Raw genomic sequence first — 24,903 nt, 5'->3', positions numbered from 1 at the left:
TTAAATTTTATTATTTTGTAACTAAAATTAAAAAATGAATAAAACATATAGAATTTATATAGATAAATAATAAGTGTATAATTAAATTTTAATATAAATTTTTCTTAGTAAATAGATCAAGATTTATGTGATTTTATTCAAATTATAGAGAAATATATTTTACACTAAATTGAATAAATTTTAAATTAGAACTAGCTTTTATTATTAATTAAATAAATCATAAAATTTGAAAATCTCCCTATCGCTACTTAACTCTGGTAGGACTAAGGAAGAAAATTTTGATAAATCGAAAATCAAACCAAATTGAGATGTTTGAATGATATTTGAAATACAAGATAAAATACATTTATTTAAACTAAATTAAATTGATTTATTTAAATTATTTTTATTATTTGAATAGAATTAATGCGAGGAATATTTTATAATAAAATATTAAAAATAATTTTAAAATTTTATATAAAATATTTTAAAAATACCATATAAAAGCCATTGATTATTTTTATTTACTTGATTTTTTTAAAAATATTTATAAAATGATTTTGAAACATAATTTATTTTGCTAAAATAAATCTAAAAATATAAAATTGAAATCAAACAAAACCAACCAAATTATGATTATAAGAATTTTAAGTTACTTAATATAGAAAATGATAAATTCCTTTAGAACAACCTTTAAGTTACTTAATGTAGAGCATGTGAGAAAGAAACTACCATTAAATGAGACATGATTCTCACACCTATTTAGATTATTAAGTTGAAAAAATAAAAATATTTTAATTCACTATTTAAATATTCGATCTTTTTAATTTCTGAATTTAAGTTTTTGTGAAATTACATAAAATAGATGAAAAAGTTAATATTTTTAACATTGCTAACGCGACATACACGTGGGTTACATGTCAACAAACATATAATTTTTAAAAATAAAAATTAATAAAATAGTATAATAATTATAAAATAGTTTTATATTTTTTAATTTTAAAAATTTAATTAAATACTAACGTCTGATCCGTGTAGCAATCCACAAAGTTAATTTTTTCTTGATTTTATAAAGAAAATGTAAGTTTAAAAGTTAAAAAAGTTTAAAATGATTTTTTTGTAAAGTTAAAGAGGAAAATTTTTTTAATAAAATAAGACAATAGAAAAAGAAAACCAAAAGATTAAAGAGGCATGATATGAAAAATAAAGAGAAAAATGTAATTAAATCTCATAATAATTTGTGTTAATTTTTGGCTAAAGTTTATTTATTTTTCCTTCTTATTGAAAGTCCTTTGTTTTTTCTCTTTTGTAAGTCATGGGAATGTGAGCAGAGGCCATAAATGCGGCTCACCAAATAAGGAGGCAATTAATGTTTTGAAGTTGAAATTTATACTACTGATATTATATTTATTGGTTCGCGTTTATTATTGTTTTCTCCAGTTTTTTAAATTTTAATAGATTGAGTATTAATTCGACTATTATAGATATTATTATTAAAGTAAGAGGGTGTGGATTCAAGTGTACTGAAACACATTATCTTTTTATTTATGGGCTGAAGAAGGATTATGAGTAATTCTAGACATTATGTAAAAAAGAAGACCATAACTTATAATAAGATTATTCAAAAAATAAACATTTTAAAATTAATTTATTATTTTAATATATTCATCAAATAGTTTTTATGTATTAAATTTAGAAAACATTCACTAATAAAATTCATAAATAATATTAATAAACGCTGAGTATAATGATAATTCATATTTCACTTCTAAAAGGAACAACCAACATTATTAAAAATGTAATTATAAACCACGAAATGATTACTATTTATGGACCGTAAAATGGATATAAGTAATGTAGGAAATTATTTTATGTGTGCACTTAAATACTCTTTTAAATTCATTTTTCTTTTATTTATTAATATTTTACAATAGACTAAATACAAATTTCATTTTATACATTAATTTGAAAAATAATTAAAGAACTCATTAATTAAATTCATAAACAATTATCAATTTAGAGTATTATGAAAAGAAAAAGTAAAACACCGATTTTTTAGTACCTTAATAAATGACGGTCGGTTAGCATATGAGCAAGGCCTTAGTTGGATTTTTTTTCTTTTCTTTTCGGTTCTTAAAGAAGAATTTATTGATATGTAAAATACATATATATTAGAGATTAAGTTAAAAAATTAAATATTAAGGGACAGGTCGAGTTACTCGTCTAGGTCCAAAGACCTATCTGAAATTTAAGGTGAGTTTAGACAAAATATTAAACTTAAATTTTAAATTGGATTCAAATTAAGCAAATATAAAATATATTAATATTATGTTTAGACTCAATTTGAATTCGCCGACCTGATCCAGTAGGACAAGAAAACTATGAAGGGTTGATTGAATATTAAGTAAAACGTGTAAGTGATGAGGAGCCCCAAAAGCACAAATCCTTATCAAATCGACAAAGCAGTTAATATTTGGAACGCCGGCGGAGGGGAGCAGCAAGAAGCCGCCTTAATGATTGAACAACTTTTAGTGACATTAAATATAGTCGTCAGTCCAACAACACCTGGACTGGGCTGCTTCTTTTAACCAATGGATTCAACCCAATCCCATTTTATATTTATTTTTGCAAATCAACTCCAATTTATAAAAATTATTAGAAATTTTATATTTTTATATAATGTTAATGAATGTTTTTGTCTCTTTTACCATTTTATATATTTATTTCTTAATTTATAAAATATTACTTTTTTATTCCGAAATAATATTATTCAAATATATTAATTATTTTTATAATTAGAAAATATTATATCAATAAAATATTTTCAAATAGTAAATAAAGTTTGAATTAAAACAATAATAATATTCAAGATCTACTGTATGCAATTTTATGTATAGGCCTCTAGTTCTCTCATGTGCAATTATCATGGATGAATTTTAATTCAGTTAATTCACTGTTTATTGGTTTTAGTTTGAATTGTATAAATTCTTAATTTGTTTCGATGTAATAATTTAGTTTTGCATTATAATTACTCGAACTCGTATTAATATTTTACTTGTATTGTACTTGTTACACTTTTAAAAAACTGCTAATTGAATTAAAATACCTACGTTAATTAAACTATTTTACATTGGAGTTTTATATTGTTGAAATACTAGTAAAATATATAACTTAAATATTAATATCTTAAATTATAGTAAAAGTGCATAAAAATTACATTAAAATTTTAATAAAATTAATTTAGTAAAGTGATGAATAATAACAATCCTTTTTTATTAATTTAAAAGTTTTTTTGTAAAAAATCCATATATAATGTTATATATATTTATATTAAACCCTTGATTCATCAATTTAATTGAAAAATTATTAAAATAAATTATATTATGATGAGATTTATATATATATATATTGATATAAAATGAATAAAAATATAATTATGATGAAATTTAATCTCATAACATTATTATATAATATTTTTTCACCGAGCATAATCAACTTCTCCCGTGTAAAACGTAATTGCGTAAACGATTTTTATTAACTTAGATTTGTCGTTTTGCTAATTGACGTCATTAAGTTACATTGACGGACTCAATCTTGTCATTAAAGTACAACCAATAGAAAATCTATTCCATGCTCAAAAAGTCTCATCTTCCATTTTTCTAAGTCATCAATTTTCCTCAATAATTTATTTTTATTTTATTGTCAATAGAAACATTTAATTATTATGGGTAAATATCATAAATAGTCACCCGACTATTACAAACTTTTTTATTAAGTTATTTAATTTTTAAAAGTTACAAAATAATCACTTGATTTAACTGACGCAGTTGTCAAGTTAATAACTTATTTTTTTAATATTTTTTTAATACACATGATTTCCATGCCATATAATAATTTAAAAAAATTTATTAGTCCAAATCACTTCACCTCACCTTGTCCCTCTCTCTTCTCGGCTCCCTCTCCTCACCACCGCCCTCCCTTGCATCTCCCTCTTCCCCGCTATCCCATCTGCCCCCCTCTCTCTCCATTGTTCCATTAGAACATATTATTTTCTTTTGTTTGATGGCCCAAGATATTTGGTGATCTTTGACCTTTTATTATTCTATCTCTTTTGAGATTTGGATCTTTTGTTAATTGACAGATTATGATTCAATTGCTTATTTCAAACTTTGATTCTTTCTCGAATTTTTGTTTGATCACATCAATTATTTAGAAAATCCTGAAAGCTCATAGTAATAATATTTTCGAACTTTCAAGAATTCATAAAACAAGTTAAAGAACCCACCACTATGCCCTCGAGCAACATCCATACACTATCTCAAGCTCCTTCACTTACTAATATCATCAAAATTAATCGTGATGCTTTCTATCTTAGCAACCTTAACACGGTCGCTTGTAAACATGATGGGGCTATCATCAATGGCATCAGCACTCATGCTTTTAAAACTTAGTTGTAACTTCTTTGTTTATTAATGATTTTTAAAAAAAAATACAGTGAAATAACAATGCATGATGTGCGGGGGGAGGGGAGAGCGGTGGTAGGGGGAGAAAGACAGTAGAGGAGCGGAGGGAGGTACGGGGTGAGGTGAGATGATTTGGGCTAATAATTTTTTTAATTATTTTTTAACATGGAAATAATGTGCATTAAAAATAAATGTTAAAAAAATTATTCGCTTCAACATCAACCAACTATTAAATATTTAATCGTTTTGAATTTAAAAAAATAAAAAAAATAAGTTGAGTAATAATTTTGTAATTTTTTAAAATTAAATAATCTAATAAGAAAGTTTCTAATAATCAAATGATAATTTATATAATTTACCTTACTATATTAACAATTAAATATCGAGGAAGTTCAAAATATTAGTCATGACCTCAACATCCATTCCATTGGTATAGAGCTTAAAGTAATATCATATCATCAGTAGCAAATGATTGAATTACATATTTTGTCATGAGTTTTATATCAAATAAAAATATCTACATCTACGAGTGTGGAGTTACTTTAAAAACATATTCTAAAAAAAGTAAATGCTTAGCTCCATTTTTTTTAATTGGTCAAGGTTAAATTATAAATTTTTATAGGAGTTAAAATATAAAACTTTGGATTTTATAATTTTAGAAAAATTAACTTATAAATTTATTATTTTAGAAGATAAAATACAATTTTATTCTATATCAATTTATAATTTTTTAAAATTTAAAGGGTTAAAACATAAATTTTTTTATTTTAAGGGCCAAGGCCTTAACTGCGCTCTAGTTTCGCCTTTGCCCGTAAATTCATGAAAGATTGAGAAGTGAATATGTGATTTTCTTTTTTAAGTGTAAGGTTGAGTTTCAAAATTTAAAATTTGAAATTTAATATTTAGAGTTTAGTGTTTATAGTCTAATGTTTAAGCTTTAGGAATTAAGTTTTGGGTTTAAAGTTTATGGTTTTAATATTAAGATTTTGAGTTTAGGAATAAAAATTAGTACATTGTTTGTGGAAGTTTTACATTCCAGGTTGGTAAATATCCTATAGGGCATAGTAAAAATATATAAAGTATATATATATATATATAACATATGACTAATTTTTAAGATTATTTGTATAATAAAAAGTACACACTACCAATGTATTAAATATAAACCATTTAGTTTAAAGATTAAGTTTAAGGAGTAAAATTAAAATTTATATTTTGAAAGAAATTTGTTGTTAAAATATTAGTTTACTTAAGGAAAGAGTATAAAAAGATGAAAAATAACATTTTGTTGACAACTCGGTCCATATTTTAAACGGGCCTAATTTTTTGTCTAAACACATTTTCGAGTCTAATATTTTTGCCTAAACCCTTCCAAATTTCGAGTGGACCTTCGGACCTAGACATATAACTCAACTCATGAACAAATTTATTCAGTACAATACATAACAATATTACAATTATGATCAATATATCTATTTAACTATTAATCACAATTAAACTATTACAAAATAAAAACATACATATCAATAATTGGAATATATCTGAATCTAGATTAAAATAATTTTGAACATAAGCCTACATATGATAGGACTTAAATCCAAAATAAAATTTAGACTGAGAACATGTGAATCTGTAAATATACATGAAAAACTCAAACTCAACCAGTCTACGCTCCAAAATCTCAACATTTACTAATATATCATCAATTTTTGTACTCTTCATAAATTTAAAATTTAGCCTTTTGTGCTTTTATTTCTAGGAGTTTAGTCTAGGGGTGAGCAAAACTCGATTCGACTCGAAAAAATCGAAAAAAAATTTGAATTTCGAGTTAAACGAATCGAGTTATTTGAATTAACTCGAATTTTTTTTCGAATTTCGAGTTCGAATTGAGTTGAGTTTTCGAATTCGAATAACTCGAATAATTCGAATATCAAACTATAATATTTTACATTTTTACCCCAAACTCCCAAACCTTTTTACTTTTCCCTCAAAACTTTTACTCCTTCCCACTTTCCCCCCAAAACTTTTACTCTCCTCCCCTCCCAACCCCCCAATCTACCCAAAATCCATTTTCCACCAAAATTTTACTCTCCTATTTATGGGTTTTTTACAAAATTATTATAAAAAAAATAAAAAATAACCAAAATATTATAACTTTTTTTTATTTACCAAAATATTATAACTTTTTTTATTTACCAAAATATACCAAAAAAAAAACAAAAAAAAAACCTGACATAGCCGGCCAATCACATTGGTGGCACCAAAGGTGCCAATGTGATTGGCGGCACCAATGGTGCCAAAGGACTAAAATGTTAGTTAATGGTAGTTTCAAAGACCTGACATGCAAATTTACCATTTTAAATTTTGAAAGTGAAATGACGCTGCTGTGCGTGTGGGGTGCACTAAAATTGAAATGTGGCTAATTGCCTTCTAGGCCCTCCTTATTTATTATTTTCTTTTTATTCCCCTTCAACTCACTTTTTTATTTAATAAACAAGCCCTCAACTTATTTTTGTAGTTAATAAGCTCTTAATCTATGACTTTTACTCATAAAAGCCCTTTATTTTATTATTAAAGTAAATATATTTTACCTAACATAAAGCTATTTAAAAAAGTATAAACTAATTGCATTTTATGTATTATTTTGATAATTTGATGAGAATAGTTTATTTAAAAATTTACTAAATAGAGTTATTAAGAGTATATAATATAATTATAATTTATTTTTTCTATTTGGGTTACATTTATGGGTGATCAGTTTTATTATTACTTCGGTTTTCAATAAGGCATGCACTGTATTTCTATTAATTTTTTAATTAAATCTAATATTAGTTAAGTGATAATTAAGATACTTAGAATTCTAATTAAGTAATAGCTCTATTTTAATTTAATAAACTATTCTCATTTAATAACTCTATTTTAATTTAATAAACTATTCTCATTTAATAACTCTATTTTCATTTAAAATATAAAATTTACTGAAATATAAAATTTGTTGCTTCATAATATCTTAAGAGACTATTTTAATTAAAATAGTCTAACATGTTTATGTTATAAGTCTATTAAGAATATATTAAATTTATAAATAGATAAAATAGTTTATGTTTCCGTTATTTTTCCTTTTGATTTAATATTAGTTAAGGAATATATTAAATTTATAAAATTAAAATAGTTTAATTTAATTTTTTTAAATTAAAATAGAGTTATTAAATGAGAATAGTTTATTACATTAAAATAGAGTTATTAAATTAAACTATTTTAATTTTATAAATTTAATATATTCCCTTAACTAATATTAAATCAAAAGGAAAAATAATGGAAACATAAACTATTTTATCTATAAACATAAACTATTAAATTTAATAAATTAAAATAGAGTTATTAAATAAAAAAGTGAGTTAAAGGGGAATAAAAAGAAAATAATAAATAAAGAGGGCTTAGAAGGCAATTTGTCATATTTTAGTTTTAGTGCGCACATCAGGGATTAACTTTCAAAATTCAAAATGGTAAATTTGATGTCAGGTCCTTGAAACTACCATTAACTAACATTTTAGTCCTTTGGCACCATTGGTGCCGCCAATCACATTGGCACCATTGGTGCCGCCAATCACATTGGCACCTTTGGTGCCGCCAATGTGATTGGCTTGATCAGGCTGTGTCAGGTTTTTTTTTTGTTTTTTTGTATATTTTGGTAAATAAAAAAATTTATAATATTTTGGTAAATAAAAAAAAGTTATAATATTTTGGTTATTTTTTATTTTTTTATAATAATTTTGTAGAAAACCCCCTCAAAATCTTTTATTTTCCCCCAAAATTTTTACTCCCTCCCACTTTTTCCTTAAAACTTTTATTCCCTTCTCATCCCACCTCCCATCTATCCCAAACCCTCCCCCTCCAATTTTTTTTTAATATTTTCCCTCCAAAATTTTACTCCCCTCTATTTACTTTCCCTCAAACTTTTATTCCCCAAAACTTTTATTTTTCCCTAAACTTTTACTTCTCACCTTTACTCTCAAATAAAAATCAAAATTATCCAAAAATCACTAAACATAAATAGTAATAATTTTATTTATATCTACTATTTATATTATTTAATTAAATTTCACATTTTATATTATTTATATTATTGAATTGTTTAGTCATATTGAATATTTATATTAAAATTGAATTATTAATTATGCCATAAAATATCCGTGTTAAAATTTTATATTGGTATCAATTTTACATTTTATTTTTAAAATAACTTTTATTAAAAATCATATTTTTACATTTAATATATTTTTAATTCTAAAATACATAGTAACAAGAATCAAGATAATTGAAACAACTAAGCAAGCAAAGAAGCTAACCAAGATATAAAAAATTAATAAATAAATTATAAAGTGATGAAAGTTAATAAAAAATTTGATTAAGGTGGACAAATTTTATTACGATGGGTGACAATGGTTACAAGGACCAAAATTATTTTTTAAAATTTAACTCGAACAAATATATTCGATTCGATTCGAATTCCATCTCACTTGACTCGACTCGAGAAAACTTCAAATAAAGTTAGGATGATAAAATGAGATTCGAAAACTCGATTAACTCGAAAATTTTCGATTCGATCAAATGCTCACCCCTAGTTTAGTCTATCTACTTTTTAGATTTCAAAAATTAGATCCAATTGTTAATATTGTAAAAATTATTTTATTGCCATCAAATAAATATTTTTTATTTCAAAATATTACACAAACAAAATTTAATAAAAAATTAACAATTAGACATAAAATTAGAGATTTAAAAAGTAAAAAGATTAAAAATATAAAGACTAAATTCCAAATTTGTAAATAGTGGAAGGAGCTATACATATTTTAACCTTTATTAAGAGTATCGAAATCTCATTGACTGAAAGATTAATGAAATGAATTAATTATATAGTCTGACAGAGAAAGCAGAGTTAAAAAGTCTAAAATCACCACTAAGTGTGTGGTGTGAAAAGCATCACACATTCTTCGCCTGTCTTCCATTTCCTTAAAGGATCCTCACCCTGTGGGTCACCACATCAAATCTTCTTTTCTATTTTTCCAGATTCATGCAGCCATTATAACTTAAACTTACGCTACAGAAGCCCAACCAAACCAATAATCACAAGCCACGCAAGTATCTGATGACCCTGTTTTTGAAGAGATTATTACGTGTCAAGTAGATAAAACATGGACAAACCAGTTGCAAGATGTGTTCATCCGCAGACAATAAAACAGCCTCATAGCCTTAAATTCACCAATGTTGGGTCTACCCGCCATCCCCCCACGACAAATCGTTGGGTGAGACCGGACAAAACAGTCAACCCTCAAAATTAAACCTTTCTAACACTTCACTTGCCCAGAAAACGCGAACTCTGAAAGTGAAAACAAATCACCCACCACCACCACCCTCTACGAAACACCTCCATCGCCGATCATGGGGTTCACCACCTGGGCCCCATCTCCATCACCATCTCTGACCCCCTCCCCTTCTCCCTTGTCATCATCATCACCGCCATCGTCGTCGTCATCATCACCTTCGTTGTCGCCGCCTTCAAAGCTTCCAGTTGACTTCAGCCCACCGTTGATCGCAATGGTGGTGGTAGTTGCTGCAGCATTTTTAGTCGTTACCTATTCGCGTCTAATCTCAAAACGGCTCGTCCCTCTAATTCTCCGTCTACTGAGCTTCTTCCGCCGCCGCCGCCGCCGCCGTTGGTTCCTTCCATCCACCACGACCGACCTTGACTCTCTTCCACCTTCTGATCCCTTCGATCTCCCTCTTTCCCCTTACGGTCTTGATGCCTCTGCCATCAAAACCCTGCCGCTTTCCCTCTATACTTCAAAAACTAGACCCAACAACAGCCCCAAAGACTGTGCCGTATGTCTATTGGAGTTCGAAGACAATGAATACGTTCGAACACTCCCAGTTTGCTCGCATGCCTTCCACGTGGATTGCATTGACGTTTGGTTGAAATCACACGCTAACTGCCCACTTTGTAGAGCTGGAATTTTCGCTACAGAATCTCCTTTTACTCCGTTAATGGCAGCCAGAATCCGTCCGAGCCTCGACGACCCCGTTTTTGAGAACAACACATTGGAGTCCCTAACTGAAACTCCTCTGCAATATTTTCCAAATAACACCATAACGGAGATAACCGAAGAACCGTCACCAAGAAGAAGGAACGGGAATAGCAATTGCGAGGAGAGGTTTAATTTTGTTTTAAAAAGGTCATATTCATTTGGGTTCGAGAGGAGTTTAGCCGCAGAGAGGATGATAACCGAGCCGAACACAGCGTCGCCTTGGAGGTACAGGAGAGGAGGGAATGGATTTTGGAGCAGAAGGACGTCTCCGTTTGGGTCGTTAATGATGAAACCCAGGGTTTTCTCGTTTAGGTACTACAGAGGGATCAAAGCTTCGCCATTTTTTCGTCGGAGAGGGTTTTTTCCATTGTCGGAATCAAGTGTTAGATTTACCGCCGCAGGCGGAGGCTCGTCGAGAAGAAGTAAGTCGATGGCGAGTCCGATGTTTTTAAGATCAGCAGCTTCAAGTGTGGCGGCTTTCTCGTCGAGTCGGCTCAGATGCGGGGATCCAGAGGCGCTGCTATCACCGGAGAGGTTTAACAGAAGATAAAAAAAAAAGTTCATTGTTCCAAGAAAAACCCAGAGGACACGTGGAAGGCCGGATAGAGAGGAGGAGAGAAGGGAAGAGAAGGGACGGTTGGAGATTGGTGATGGGGGGAGGGGTCGAATTAATGGGGAAGAAAGAGTTAATGGAGGAGAAGGGGGGGTTGTGGCAAAGCAAGTGAGCGTCGAAAAAGGGGCGGGGGGGGGGGGGCATTAATGAAAGGTGGGGAGTGACAATTAATGAGAAAATTGACTAGAGATAGACATGACACGTCACGGTTTTTGAGCTTTTCTTACGCTTGACATGAGCCTGCCAGCCTAATAACATTGAAGAAGAAGAACAGGGGAGGAAGAAAATAAGAAAAATGAAAAAGGAAAAGGAAGAAGCGTCATTAAATGCAGGGCAGGCACAGACGTTGGGGTTAAACTGAACTAAAGGTTGTTTATATTGGTATTTGGGTTGGGTTCCAAACTAACATTTTGGTTGATTGAGTTTGGGTTGGATTTGGTACTTTCCACCCACATCATCTGCTTTGTTTTGGCATGTGGGCATGGACTGCTACCATCTGCTCTTATTATTTATAGTTGACTAAGCAAACGCCATGCCATGAAATGAAAGAAGCACAACGGGCAGTGTGAGTGAGATCTATTTAATATTCCTTTCTGTTGCTCATTTTATGCAGTACTAGTCTCTAAATGAGGCGTCAAGACTTCATTTTGTTTCTTCGGTTCGGTTCTCTCTCTCTCTCTCCTGTGAATTCAACGGAGAATTAGAGACATTAATTTTGGATATCATAGCTACACATTCCCCTTCCCCTTTTACTGTGTCATTGTTGCATTTCAACTAACAATAAATATATATATAATACATACCATGCTTTAATGTTATTTACATAGTTTATTGAAGGTCTAAATTACCCTTCTCTTATTCACATCAATAAAATTTGAGAAAATAAAAAGATACAATGACAGATGAGCTACTCAGAGACATATCATATGCAGTTGATATGATCTGCCGTACCCTGTAATGTCCTCATCCTCGTTTATCCAGTTATAAGCTATTTGTTAGTATTTGGGTATATTACATCAACATCCTTCAACTTTTTTCTTGTTCACACTCCACTGCAATAGCTTATCAATACCCTACAAACCACTCCTAATGGATTTAACACTATTACCACCAAGAGCTGAACATTATCAACAAATTACTTTTTAAGGTCGTTTGATATATGCTACTAGATGCCGCAATTCATCATCTTCAATGCATTGGTTGAAGATATTAGGGTTCCTCAATGATTGAACTGGACAAAAGGTTTGAACATCTTTTTTACGGAACCCCATCTGGTAGTATCCTCATATGTTGAGCTTTGGTGTATAAATCAAACCCAACCACGAGGTCCTTTCCAGGGAGATCAATCCCAATACTGTAGTCTTTATTGAACATCCTGGGAAAAAATGGATGTTAATAGGCTTACTAATCCAGTGAGTAGCAAAGACTTGATCTGCCGCTGAGTTGAAATAACGGACATGCGGTTTCCAAAACTCTAAAGCTAGTATCTTTGGATTCATGATGGTTTCAGCTGCACCAGTATCTATAAAGGCAATAACAGTAATGGGCTTAGTGTATTTATCTAAATAAATGGATACTGGTATGTGAGGGATAGAGACTTTCATAGAGGTAGAAAGAATCTGGGCCTCTTGGGTCTTAATAGCTGTCATTTGATGATGAATCTGAGTCTGATACAATTCCTTGGATAACACAGAGTGATTGTTCCGTTGGTTCATCATCAATGGAGAAAAGGAATTCAAGATCATCTTCTTCTCTGATCTTAATTCCTGATTCTTGCTGTATTTGTTGAATCATCCTGGATCCCTTTTTATTGTTTGGGCAGTTTTTTGCAAAATGACCCTTTTGATTACAGATATAACATCTGTTGGATTTGTTTCCCCTTGGAGATCTCTTTTTCTTCTGGTAAAATTAAAGGGGTTTTGTGTGATTTACCCATTAGGAGTTGACTATTGAAAGTGATAGCACCTAGATCAGAAGACAGATGCCGGCAAGAGATAACGCTAATAAATGAATTTTGAATGCTTCCTGCTTTAAATTCCTGCATTTATCCACTCACTTATTCAGAAATTTTTAGAGTGGGAACTGAGAAGATTTGAGTATCTCAAAGAAAAAAAAAAAGGGGGGAGGGCCTTAGTGGTATGCCATATGTAAAAAATAATAATATGCTATCTATCTGCCTGTTAATGTACAATGTAAAAAAAATTATAAGCTATGTTATTGGAATTTGGGTAAATGCTGGTACTTGGAATAGTACAAGGTTTTAAAAGATAAGAACTGATCCACTCATGTAATCAACCAAGCGATGTTTGCCATCAACAACACAAGAGAAGGGGATGTTGAAGGCCAACCTTAACCCTGATTTTTCCTTAATGGGGGCAGCAAATGACATCATCTTTCCCACTAAGAAGGAAGTCTATAAAGCTATGACATGTGGAAAGTCCACAGCTCTACCTTTTAAAAGCATCGGCTTATCCAGGTTCCTTCACTCCTATGCACATTAGTTTCATGGGAAAATTTCACATTTTTTAATGATATCCTAATGTTATTGGCCTCGATAAAGTGGTTTGCTTTTAGGCCCTCATCTCATGATGCTTCCATTTTCCTACCTACAGACCATGGAATAAGAATGGTGGAAAGTATATATGAAATTGTTGATATATAGAATAAGAATAGCAACTCTAAGCTCTCTGCTACAATCTGTTTGTTGATATTGTGAATCACTTCTTGGTTGCTTATGAAAACTTGACAGCGGTTAAATTTATCAACTTTCTTATCGGCAATATAGGAAATTGTGGAATCACATGTATCACTGATCATATATACATGTGATGTGTTTAGATGACGAGTTTAGTGGTGGGATGAGAGCCGTCCAGTCGGCAGAGAATTTCCAGAACAAAATGGCAATGGAAGGGGTGCCTGGCTCTTTAGGCACCAGTGTTGGGTTTTCATTGAGAATAGGACAGACCCTGTTTTCTTCTGCTTCTCTTCTCTTCATGTCATTGGGAGTGGAGTTCTACAGCTATTCTGCTTTCTGGTATGTCATCTAGTTTTATTTAATCTTATTGCTGGGGTTCTTCTCTGTTAACAACAATTTTTTCTTCATTTCAGCTATTTGGTAACAACCATGGGATTAGTGATTCCATGGAGTTGTACATTGGCAGTGCTGGATGGGTACTCTGTAGTGGTTAAATGCCCTGTTCGTCAGCCTGGAATATTGTTCATAATAGCTGCAGGAGATTGGGTATGAGTGGGCTATTGATATGTCAGTTTTTGAGCGACTTAGATTTTTATGCAAGGAGAGGATGGTATTTGAAGGAGGTGAAAAGTGATAATAAATGTGTGATGACAGGTGTTATCGGTTCTGACGCTAGCCGCAGCATGTTCAACAGCTAGCGTGGTGGATCTCCTTTTCCAGACAAGCAGCTCCTTTTGCACTCCAAAGTGTTGCAGTAGATATCAACTGTCAGCTGCTATGGCGTTTCTCACTTGGTTTCTGTCTTTGGCTTCAGCGCTTCTCAATCTATGGTTACTCCCTTCCTCGTAAGTTTCTCTAGGTTTTATACTATAAATGTTGCGTCTCAAGGTAAATGTAATGTAGATTATTGGGAGAGCATCACCATGCGGGAACAAAGGGCAGGTAGGTAGATGGGATAAAAGATAGGTTACAATCATGTAAAGTTTAAAACCTTAACCTAGTTTATGTATATTCTGCCACTTCACACATAATCCGCCTGCTGATGCTAACTTTATGCTTCTCTCTGCTCCTATCTTAACCAATTTCTATTCTGTTAACTTCATTCAACAATTTCCTGATAGTAGGTTGTGGCGGATCTTTTTACATCATAAGATTCAACATGGATCATACTTCATTCATTTAACTATATCCATTCATTATTTAGCATTTCAAGTATATTTATATTTATTTTCGTACCTAAACTTTTTTGGACTCATTTCGATTTTTATTTTTATAAATATTTCCAAAATCAGATTGACGATCGAATTAATTTTTAACTTGATTTAGAGCAATTCATAGATAAAATAATTGATTTAACCCTCTTTTTGAATTGATACCCAATCGGTTCGATATAAGCATTTTTTTTTTTGGAGTGGGGAGTTAGGAGTAAGAGTCAAGCTGAAAAGAGTTGCCATTTCAAGCCTTTTTTTTTTTTGTTCTCAAGCTAGTTTCAAAAGTAATTGAACCTTAAATTATGCAACAAACTTGAGATTGAAATAAAAACTCAAAAAAAAATGCAAATAGTATTATATTTTATTCTCTATATATAGAATATTAGAAAGAAAATTGCTTGATATGTTACCAATGAAATATTTATACTCCACAAGGTCGCATACTCCCTTTAGGGGGTGTAGTAAAAAAAAAAAAGCAGTGGAAGAAATGCACGTTGCGGCATTTGAACTGTACTTGTAGAATAAAAATAAAATCTTTTCAAACTCGGCTTTACATGTTAATCGAGTATTCAAAAGTTGAGCTTGGCCAACAACAAACTAGTCGCATTCTTTTAGTCGAGCCTGAATACACAAGTAGCTTGACTCATTTATCAATTGGCAGGGAACACTTTTTATGTATTTGGTGTATGCATTAGTGTAAACCACAAAGGACGGACTCTTTGGATGTTCTTTCCTTCACCCTTTTCATCTTTGGACGGACCATATCTTCCTTCAAGGAACTTGCTGCATCATGTCTTTTATAATCAAATAGGATTCAAACCCATTATTCCATGAATCAATCAACGTGGTATTAATGCACTTAGCTTATATCTTTAGAGCTCTCGGTGTGAGACATACTAAGCAAAGTTTTCCATTTCGGGGTATCTGGTTTACATTCCATTTCCTGAATAAACTTCACTACCTCGTCAAAGCTTGTCAGCCTTTCCAAGAAGATCAATAATGCAACCATAGAGCTCCCTTCTTAGATCAATCATTTAATATATTTCTATATTCTTGTTCTAATAAACAAAGCTTGGCATCAGTATTGCATTTCATACAAGTACTCTTATCACAATCATGTATCTATTCTGAAACTGGGAATACTTACTTGGACTGCTTATTACTTCAATTACGATAGCACCTCAACCTGCCTCCATCTTCATGGCCACATTGCTATGTTTGTTATTACTGAATATATCAGAGAGCCATCTTCAAAGTAGACTACATCCTTTTTGCACAAAGAATAAGATATCCTCCCTTGCACCATGACCAATATTTCTAAAGCATCCTCCCAACAATTGACCTGCATTATCCAAAATGAATCTCGATAAAGCTTAGACAACCACCATCTAGCAACAAAAAGCACAAAACCGATACAAATTGCAAGAACAACTTACCATCACTATTCAAACAGGTCTGCTCCAACTAGTAAAACAGTAGACATCTAATTCCCCCCCTGCTCTTTATGAGTTTCTAACACCTCCTTTCTCAACATTGTTACCATTTCCTCATTTCCCTGTCTTAAATAACCATCTATAAAAGCATCATATATCTCCAGATTCAGCTTAAACCCTTTCCCCACCATCTCTGCTTGAAGCTTTAGCGCTTCCTCCATCTTTCCGTCCACACACAAACCTTTTATTAAAAGTTCATAACTTATCCCTGTTGGGCAAACACCAACTTCTCTCATTGCCTTCATTATCTCAAGAGCTTCTAGTACCATACCTTCATCACAAAGTCCTCTAATCAACAGTTCCACGGTTAAACTCTGTGGTCTAAAATCTTTCCTACACATATCCCTGTATATCAACATAGCTGAATTGATATCTGCAGCTTTACAATATCCATTAATAAGATTCTCATAAGTAACACAAGTTGCCTTTATTCCATTCAATTCCATTTCTGTAAACAACTCTTCAGCTCTTATAATCTCTCCACTTTTACATAATCCATCAATCAAAGTATTAAAAGCCACAATATCGGGCTCTAATCCCTTAACTTTCATTTCCGCCCACAAGTCCTCTGCTTCTCTCACCTTCCCTTCCTCACAAAAAGCTGCCATTAAAACACTGTAACTATAACTATTTGGAACACACCCTAAGCTCTCCATTACACACCAAACCTCTCTCACTTTCTCCAACAATCCTTCACGGTAAAAACAGAGCATCAAAGCGTTAAAAGTATGCACATTTGGCCGGACTTTTGAAACCCTTTTCACATCACTTTCACTCTCACCATTACCTACTACAAAAACCTCTTTATAAACCTCAAATCCCTTACTTGCTCCACAACATTTCGAAACCTCAGAAATCAAAGCATTACAAGTACAAACCTGAGGGCTAATCCTTCTAGACATTAACATTCTAACAATCTCAATAGACCCATCAAGCCGTTTCATTTGCAAACAAGATTTTACCAACAAATCGAACACAAACGGGGCAGAACCACACTGATTATAAGTTTTAACTAACAATTCAAATAGTTTGAAATGAGTGGGTTCATTATCGATACCTGGGGTCCGAATTGCAAGGCGGATGAGTTCCCGGGCACGGGTTTTGAGTCGAGCACGAGAGAGGATGTGAATTATTGTGGAATAGGAGGAGAGGTCGTGGTTACAGAGGGACTTGTGTTGGGTGAAGAGGAAGAAGCGGAGGGCAAGGTGGGGATTGTTTTTGAGTTGGAGGGTAATTTGGGAGAACTGGAAAGGGGTGAAACCGGATGGGAAGAGAGTGAGGACGGTGGACCAGCGAGACTTGGAGCGATTATGGGTGAGGATGGAGGTGACGGTGGAGATTGGGTCGGATTGATCGGCCGGCGGAGAAGTGGTGTCGGGGAAGGCGGAAGAGGAGAAGAAATACAAAGGAATAAGGGGTTCTTTTGGGGTTCTGGAAAGGACATGATGGGTTTTAAGAATTTGGGTAGCCATTGCAAATGTTTAATTGTGAACAATAGACCCACTACTTACTTTGAGCCCTTTCCAATGTTTCATGATGCAGAATTGGTTACTTTTCTTCGCTTCATTTCGACACTGGTGCAACATGGCCTAATTTCAGCTAGTTTTATTTTAGTGGTGCTTGTCCTGAAACTATAAACTTTGCAGCTCGTTGAGACGAGGATTTGATGTTATGGAAATGGACGGTTCAAAGGTGGAAGCAAAAAACATACTTCAATTTCCTGCATACCATCCATTGTTTTTTTTTTCTTTGAGAGGGGAGGGAGGAGATGGTACATGCATATCTTCCATTGTTATCCCATTTCAATTTCACACACGCATAAATCAACCTCAATTTAGAACTATGAAAAACCACCCAAGTAAAACTTCATTGCAACTAATTTAGCAATAAAAGTAAAGTTATCAACACATTAGGAAGTGATATCAAATCAACCGCACCCATAATTTACATCTGGCTTGGAAACAATGGACTCAAATGGTACTTCAATCCTCTCTTTCACCAAGCATCGAGCTTCCCCATTCTCCATTACCAGAATTTTCCCAGGTGGACATGGATCACTGGAATTCTTCTCTTCAGTTGCACGTTGCTGACTTGTGCCAAAAACCTTGACACGGTTGCCTTTCCCGAGATTCGGCACAAAATTGGACAGGCTTAATATGTATATTACACCAACAAGTGGAAGCACCATCTTCACAGCTGAACCTATGATGTAGCCAAATCCTTTCCTCAAGCTTTTGGATTCATCTTGATGTTGTTTTGGGTTCTTTGCTTCATTTGTTGGGTCACTGATGGAAACCCCATTTGGGGAAGACTTGTATGTTGACTGTAAGTGTGACAATGAGCCATTATCCAAAACCAAGGATCGTGGGAGGCGACTTGGATATGGGGGAAGGAGGAGATCACTGTTGTTCTCCACTGTTTTACTAACAAAAGCAGAAGCCTCGAGAATCACTTCCATGTCCTTCCCTTGATATTCTTTGAGCTTCTCCAAGACCACCCTCCGGCTATAATCAATCTCAGCAAGGGCAACTTCCTTCTCATAACTCTGCTGATGTTGCAGATTCTAAACCATTCAAATGATAATGATAAATAATGGTGTTATTTTTCTTTAAAAAATGTTATCAACACAAACATCTATCTATTTCTACGCATAGCCTTTTTATGCACGCAAAGACATAACGAGCCAAGTTCAGTGAATTGGCATAGATCCAATATGTAAGTCAAAGAAAGGAAAAGACAACTAAGACTTTGAATTCTTGGAAGTTCAATTCTTCCTCAAGCAAATTCATATAGAAATAAGTTACTTTGCTCCTACTCCAGAAAAACAGCGAAAGAATGACCTCAATCATGTAACCATATGTTGTGAAAATGGGAAGTGCTAATTTTGGAAAATTAGAATGATTGGGAACATGGTGTAAATGAATTAATTCAATAGATACAGAAAGTAACATTTCCAAGTCAGCAAGTTTAGTTTTAGGGTTTTACTATAACAAGGCTATCTAAAAAAACTCACAAAACCAGAAAAGATAAATTAGTCTCTATAGACCATAAAACAGAACCGACATGAATGATACCTTGGTTCTACCAAAAATAAAAATAAAAACCCCACAAAGAATGTAGTGCAATCAGTAGGCAAAAGACCAGACCATTGGCACTAATCTATAAATAGGTAGAAGCGATAAAACCAAGATTAATCTCTGACCCAAAAAATGCAATACAAGCCTACCCGTATCTTCGACTACACAATTTCTAAACATTTCAAACAATCATCATTAACCATTTTTGACTTGTTCTTAAGTTCCATAGCATAAAAATTTGGAGTCGAAATTAGGATCCCACGGGTAATTTTCAATTTTTCCTTTAGTTTTATATATATTCACATGCATACATGTCTATAACAGAGTTACAAGAACGAAATAAAATCAGGGTCATTCAAGGGCCTAGGGTTTATAACATACGAACCCAATATCTAACAAAATGGGGAGGGAAAAGTTAAGATATTTGAGGTTAACAAACCTGTAAAGCAAGGAGCTGGGATTCAAGTGATTCAAGGGCATCTCGAATATCCAAAAGTCTCTCGGTAGTTTCTTCTGCTTCTTCTTCATCATCAGTTCCACCGAGAGTTTGATGGGGTTTGTCTCCATTCAAGCTAGCATTTTTATCAGTTTGTTTTCCTTCTTGGCTTTGTTTGTAGGGAGAAACAGGGTTTCCGGAGGTGGCTTTTGTGATGCAGTTGCTGATTTTCAATCTCAGCTCTGTAGCTCTTGCTAATGCTAACCCTACTCCCTCTTCTTCCATTTCTTTCCCTTCCTCACTCTCCCCCCTTTTTTTTCTCACCTGTTTTCCTGTTGCTAGTAGTAGTAAAATGAGTTGAATTTAAATCACAAATAAAAGGAAAAAGAAAAAAAAACTGAGAGGAAAATGGGCTTTGGTTGTTAAGAGACCAAAGGGGGTCTGAAAATGGAGGGAGAGAAGAATCTCATCTTTTCCATGCTTAGACCAGGGTCCTTTCATTTAATTTTTCTTTTCTTTTTTCTTTTTTTCTGTTGGGGGTGCAGCATAAGGCCAAGAAATTGGGCTAATAAACCCAAAGCCCCAAAAGCAATTTGGAATAGCAAACAACTCTAGCCTCTACTTTGCAAAACAAGATTATGTGGGCTCTCTGCCTATGGCACCTATGGTTCCTATGCTGCCACCTGCGAGGTGGATGATAAACCTACTCGTTTTTTCATTTTTCCTTCTCTTCTCGAATAAAATGGTGTATTTTTAGATTAGGCTTTACATAATCTGGCCTATTCTTGTTTTCATTCATGGAAATGAATCAAGAGTCATTGATACTATTATGAAGTTTTTCAATGAAATCAGACTGTAAGCTGTTGTTTCACATTTCCTTTTCTTTAGCTGGAAAGATATTTGAATCTTGTCCACAAGCCTGAACATTCGAAGTTAAGAACACTTTATGAACCCATGTTTAGTTCCAATTTATCTATACGATTAATAGTTGACATTTTTAAAGTTTGAGTTTGAATCCTATCATCTCCATCCCCTTCTCTTGTTCTATTTTAAAAAAAGAAGATGAAAACACTTGTATCTAATCATAAAAACTATGATGATGTTTTCAGTTGCAATATAATATTATACACAATCAATTCTCTAGCATTTAGGTGCATACAAGAACTTGAAACACAATTAGGAATGACAGCCAAATCACAACCTTGTGAATGGAGATTGTTTCTTCAGCTCATTTGATCCTCATTCTCTATTGCATAAACCAAACTGAACTGAAGATTGGAGCCAAGGGGGGGTTTGAGAAAGTTGCTGTTATGATTCATCTGTCATTCCAAAATCCCACCTTCTACACTCAATGCTTTTCCCAGATATCAAATCAGTGGAGTAATTCTTTTGAAAATAGATATCGAAATGCAAAGTTGTGGGAGATCCACTCAATGCTTTTCCCAGTTTTCCTCTTGCAACTCGGCTGAAGATTCTTCCTCACTGAATCAGGCATTAATTGCTCTACCATCTGCAACAAACCAGCTGGGCCAACATTTGAATCTTTTGCAAAATACTCCATAAGTTTTGGTAATAGAATTTTCTCTTCTTTGTTCACACTCCAATTTGCCTGGATGTACTCCATTTTTGCAACTTCCAGTTCCTGGAACACTCCCTTGGGTGTATATATACGTACCTAGAGTGTCATCATAAGTAAGTGATATAAATTGAGAATTAACATTTTACATACCCTGCAGCCATATAATATGAACTAATTCAGGGCAAACAGTGTACCGCAGGGTCCGAATAACTTCCTGAAGAAAGTGCAAAATACAGAAGAGGTTCCGGTGATTCGATTGCGTAAGCTCTTCGAGGATCTCTGACCTTAAATTTGGTCTTTGAAGGAAACAAAAACCGAAGCCACTGCAAGCAGATGTTAGATGTCAGTTTCATCAGTGTCAACACAAACGAATAGTACCATTAAGTGGATAAAAATTTCAGAGAATGAATAGTACCTGTCCAGGACGAGGCAATCGGCATCCTAGAATAGAACTCTGTATTGTGTCTATGTTTATGGTCTGCCCCCCAACATCATAGGCAGCCTGGATCATACATAGGCTTGTGAATGCAATAGCAAACATCCATCCCATGATCATTGGTTAAACCAGAAAGAGTTTTGCTCACCTTGAGTAATAAGGACAATCTCTTCAGATTGTTTTTTGGAATGCCGTAAATCAGAAACGCCTGTAAGAACGAAATGTGTCGCATTTGCCCAAGGAACTTATTGGGAAAAGATATGAAAAAAAAAAAGGATTGAATGTAAAGAAGATGAAACATTACATGCATCACCAGAGAATTGTGCACATTAATCCAGAAAGCTAGCTTCTCTTCATGTTTCATCCTTCTAACATCAACATCTTCTAGCTGGTAGACAAGTGACCTATAAAACACTAGATTTAGATTCTTACGTTAAAACTGACATGAGAAATAAAAAATTGTCTATGGGATAGATAAAGAATTTCACCTATAATATTGGAGCTTATGTTCAATATCCTGTAACTTCTTACTATCTCTATGGATCCATTGGACCTTCACCATTGTGCAGTAAGGTCCACTGAAATCCTTAGGTTCCCCAATGCTGAAAGGGTTGTCAAAATGTGAGTTGAAGGATGAAAATTTCCCACACTTTGGGCTCCACATATTAGTATCACCTTGACCTTCTGAAGTAACAACATCAACAGGGGATGAATGTGAAATAGGAGAAGGCAAGTAATCATGGTTTATCAAAGGTGGGTCTGCAAGTTCACAATATATGGCTGAAATGCTCTTAACCATCTCCTCAGAGAGCCAGTTTGATGTTTCAGTCACATGATCGTTAATACTGGTTCCTAAATGCTCTGCCAAGCTGAATCCATTTGAAGTATCCATCTGAGCTTGCTGGAAATCAAAACATCATAAGCATTGCTGTCAAAAGCCATTTAAAATGGAATTCACATTGATTCGATTTTACCTCCAACATGGACAAAGGCAGAGAATGGTATAGTTCTTCAGCTCTAGCCACAGCTCGTTGTGGAGAATTAACTGAATATGCCGATCGTTGGGAGAGCGAAGAATGACTCCGATAAATGCTTGAATCTAACAGTTTCTCAGCTCCCCAAACATCGTCGCATTCCTTTGGAGGATTTCCGATTGAATTTCGAGTGGAGACCAGATCACCAGACATGAAGTCATGTGTCTGAACCTCTTGAAACATTTCTTTATGTGCCATTGAGGTCGGTTTCAAATTTTCATCTATGGACTTTAAAGACAAGAATGTTTTATCAAATTTTTGACGGTACAATGAGAGAAGATATTTCTCCAAGTAGGCAACTTCCAGTTCTAAAACTGCAATATCCTTGATAAGTTCCTTGGCAGCCTGGTATATTATCATATCATGAATGAAGTACTAATTGAATCTAACTAACTAAAGGAAAAAAAGAAGTTACTTATAAATGAAAATAATTAAGCGAACTAATGCAATTTACTTTGGGGATTAAATTTTCTACTGCTGCATCATAGGTAAAAGGCTTATGGCTTAATGCCTTCTCCAATGTACTCCGAACCACAAACTGGTCCTGCAATCGTTCTTCAAGTCGCAGAATCTGCAGAAATATGAAAGATGGAAAAATATTGTAACTGAGATTTGTGTGTACGTCCCAAACCTGCAAAAGCTTTTGAATTGGTACCTCTTGTTTCAACGAGTTGTGAACCTCATTATTTGAAGTTTCAATCTTCTGAGCTTCAACATGGCCCTTCATTTGTTCCACTTCCTTCTGTGTAACAAAACCATATATAATCAAACAACTACGAGATGTATACTAGAAACAAGAGGAGCGCAAGGGTATGGAATTCTTACATGGGGATTAGAAGCTTCAAAGATTGTGTTTAGCTTGTTCTTCTTGACTTTCTTCTGAAGCGGATCACTGACAATACAACAGATCGGTTAGCTGATGTTTTGCAATTATTTATTTCATCTCAAGCAAGCTTTTAAGAAGTCTCTGTGAGGGTGAAGGTGGAAACATAGGCATGCAATGCAACATTTTATCCAAAATTTATGAAGGTTTTTAAGAGTAATAAAAGTGAAGAAGACAAATGAAATAAAGATGATATATTGGAGATTCAGACATATACCTGTTGGAGCGTTTGTGAGTTGCTTCCATGAACTCAAACTGGTTGAGATACGAACCCTTACCCCGCCATTTTACTTGAGGCATGGTGAATTGGTGATACCCCCAAGTTGGTTTAAAGCTAGAATAGAAAATTCACTGAGACAGCATTAAATGCACCAAAATACAACCATCAGATATTGACAAATTCTTAAACCCGATACAAAATATATAGATATAAGAGGGAAGAAACATCCAAAATCCGCATTAATTGCAAGGGAATAAAGTATAAAAAACCTGGTCATATAAGGTACACAAGAAACATTATGATAGAATGAGACTAGTCATGATAAAAAACGAACCTTGTTATAAGTTGAAATGAATAAAAAGAATAATTGTCCTCTTTTAACATGCAGAAACATTAATTAGTAGAGAGAGCAAGGTTAAGAAGATGCATAGGTAGAAGAGCTATATATGTGAGGTGAGCTGTATACAAATATGCATGAAAGCGCAAAGGGTGCCCATAATTTTTGTTGTTGTTATTGTTGACTAGTCTCTTGTCTTAGAAAGCTATACCACCTTTGAAGATGACTTTTGGAATGGTGGGCTTTTTTCGCAATTTGCATTAAAAGAAGTAAATCAGTTTTTGTTTGGGACTTTGTGGCCTTTTTGATTGATCGAATAGGACGATGCTATTTCAAAAAGTTGAACTCAGGCATTCAAAAA

General features: G+C 33.2%; 5 protein-coding genes across 11 annotated transcripts; 2 read left to right on the top strand and 3 right to left on the bottom strand.

The window, feature by feature from the left end:
- The first annotated feature begins 9,443 nt into the window (after positions 1-9,443).
- On the top strand, positions 9,444-11,218 carry LOC105786072 (RING-H2 finger protein ATL65). Its single transcript, XM_012612336.2, has one exon. The coding sequence runs from the start codon at positions 9,885-9,887 to the stop codon at positions 11,076-11,078; it is 1,194 nt and encodes a 397-aa protein (XP_012467790.1). The 5' UTR covers positions 9,444-9,884; the 3' UTR covers positions 11,079-11,218.
- A 43-nt stretch (positions 11,219-11,261) lies between these two features.
- LOC105786073 (CASP-like protein 5C1) lies at positions 11,262-14,938 on the top strand. 3 transcript variants are annotated; one of them, XM_012612339.2, is made up of 4 exons: positions 11,262-11,706; positions 13,980-14,175; positions 14,250-14,382; positions 14,491-14,938. In XM_012612339.2, the coding sequence occupies exons 2-4, from the start codon at positions 14,000-14,002 to the stop codon at positions 14,683-14,685; spliced, it is 504 nt and encodes a 167-aa protein (XP_012467793.1). In that variant the 5' UTR covers positions 11,262-11,706; positions 13,980-13,999; the 3' UTR covers positions 14,686-14,938. The 3 variants fall into 3 exon arrangements, with proteins under 3 accessions (XP_012467793.1, XP_012467792.1, XP_012467791.1); XM_012612338.2 differs by having other exon boundaries at positions 11,262-13,617; XM_012612337.2 differs by having other exon boundaries at positions 11,262-14,175.
- A 588-nt stretch (positions 14,939-15,526) lies between these two features.
- On the bottom strand, positions 15,527-18,239 carry LOC105786070 (pentatricopeptide repeat-containing protein At2g15980). 2 transcript variants are annotated; one of them, XR_001131310.2, is made up of 3 exons: positions 16,484-18,239; positions 16,195-16,389; positions 15,527-16,105 (listed from the first exon to the last, which is right to left on the bottom strand). XR_001131310.2 is itself a non-coding variant. In XM_012612333.2 (2 exons), the coding sequence occupies exon 1, from the start codon at positions 18,010-18,012 to the stop codon at positions 16,531-16,533; it is 1,482 nt and encodes a 493-aa protein (XP_012467787.1). In that variant the 5' UTR covers positions 18,013-18,239; the 3' UTR covers positions 15,527-16,389; positions 16,484-16,530. The 2 variants fall into 2 exon arrangements, 1 of the variants encoding a protein (XP_012467787.1); XM_012612333.2 differs by having other exon boundaries at positions 15,527-16,389.
- Positions 18,240-18,373: 134 nt separating this feature from the next.
- Positions 18,374-20,598, bottom strand: LOC105786071 (plastid division protein PDV2). Of its 2 annotated transcripts, none has more exons than XM_012612335.2 (2): positions 20,057-20,598; positions 18,374-19,103 (listed from the first exon to the last, which is right to left on the bottom strand). In XM_012612335.2, exons 1-2 carry the CDS (start codon positions 20,336-20,338, stop codon positions 18,468-18,470), a joined length of 918 nt encoding a protein of 305 aa, XP_012467789.1. In that variant the 5' UTR covers positions 20,339-20,598; the 3' UTR covers positions 18,374-18,467. The 2 variants fall into 2 exon arrangements, with proteins under 2 accessions (XP_012467789.1, XP_052490394.1); XM_052634434.1 differs by having other exon boundaries at positions 18,374-19,085.
- A 515-nt stretch (positions 20,599-21,113) lies between these two features.
- LOC105786069 (uncharacterized) lies at positions 21,114-24,660 on the bottom strand. Of its 3 annotated transcripts, none has more exons than XM_012612332.2 (12): positions 24,540-24,660; positions 24,203-24,336; positions 23,928-23,994; positions 23,758-23,844; positions 23,557-23,673; positions 23,043-23,447; positions 22,557-22,969; positions 22,373-22,472; positions 22,217-22,276; positions 22,048-22,134; positions 21,827-21,955; positions 21,114-21,728 (listed from the first exon to the last, which is right to left on the bottom strand). In XM_012612332.2, exons 2-12 carry the CDS (start codon positions 24,283-24,285, stop codon positions 21,426-21,428), a joined length of 1,851 nt encoding a protein of 616 aa, XP_012467786.1. In that variant the 5' UTR covers positions 24,286-24,336; positions 24,540-24,660; the 3' UTR covers positions 21,114-21,425. The 3 variants fall into 3 exon arrangements, with proteins under 3 accessions (XP_012467786.1, XP_052490382.1, XP_052490378.1); XM_052634422.1 differs by having other exon boundaries at positions 23,043-23,330; XM_052634418.1 differs by lacking the exon at positions 24,540-24,660 and having other exon boundaries at positions 24,203-24,402.
- Positions 24,661-24,903: the final 243 nt, after the last annotated feature.

This window comes from Gossypium raimondii, chromosome 1, assembly GCF_025698545.1.
Source record: "Gossypium raimondii isolate GPD5lz chromosome 1, ASM2569854v1, whole genome shotgun sequence".
Taxonomy (NCBI): domain Eukaryota; kingdom Viridiplantae; phylum Streptophyta; class Magnoliopsida; order Malvales; family Malvaceae; genus Gossypium; species Gossypium raimondii.
This window is presented reverse-complemented; position numbering and strand designations above follow the sequence as displayed.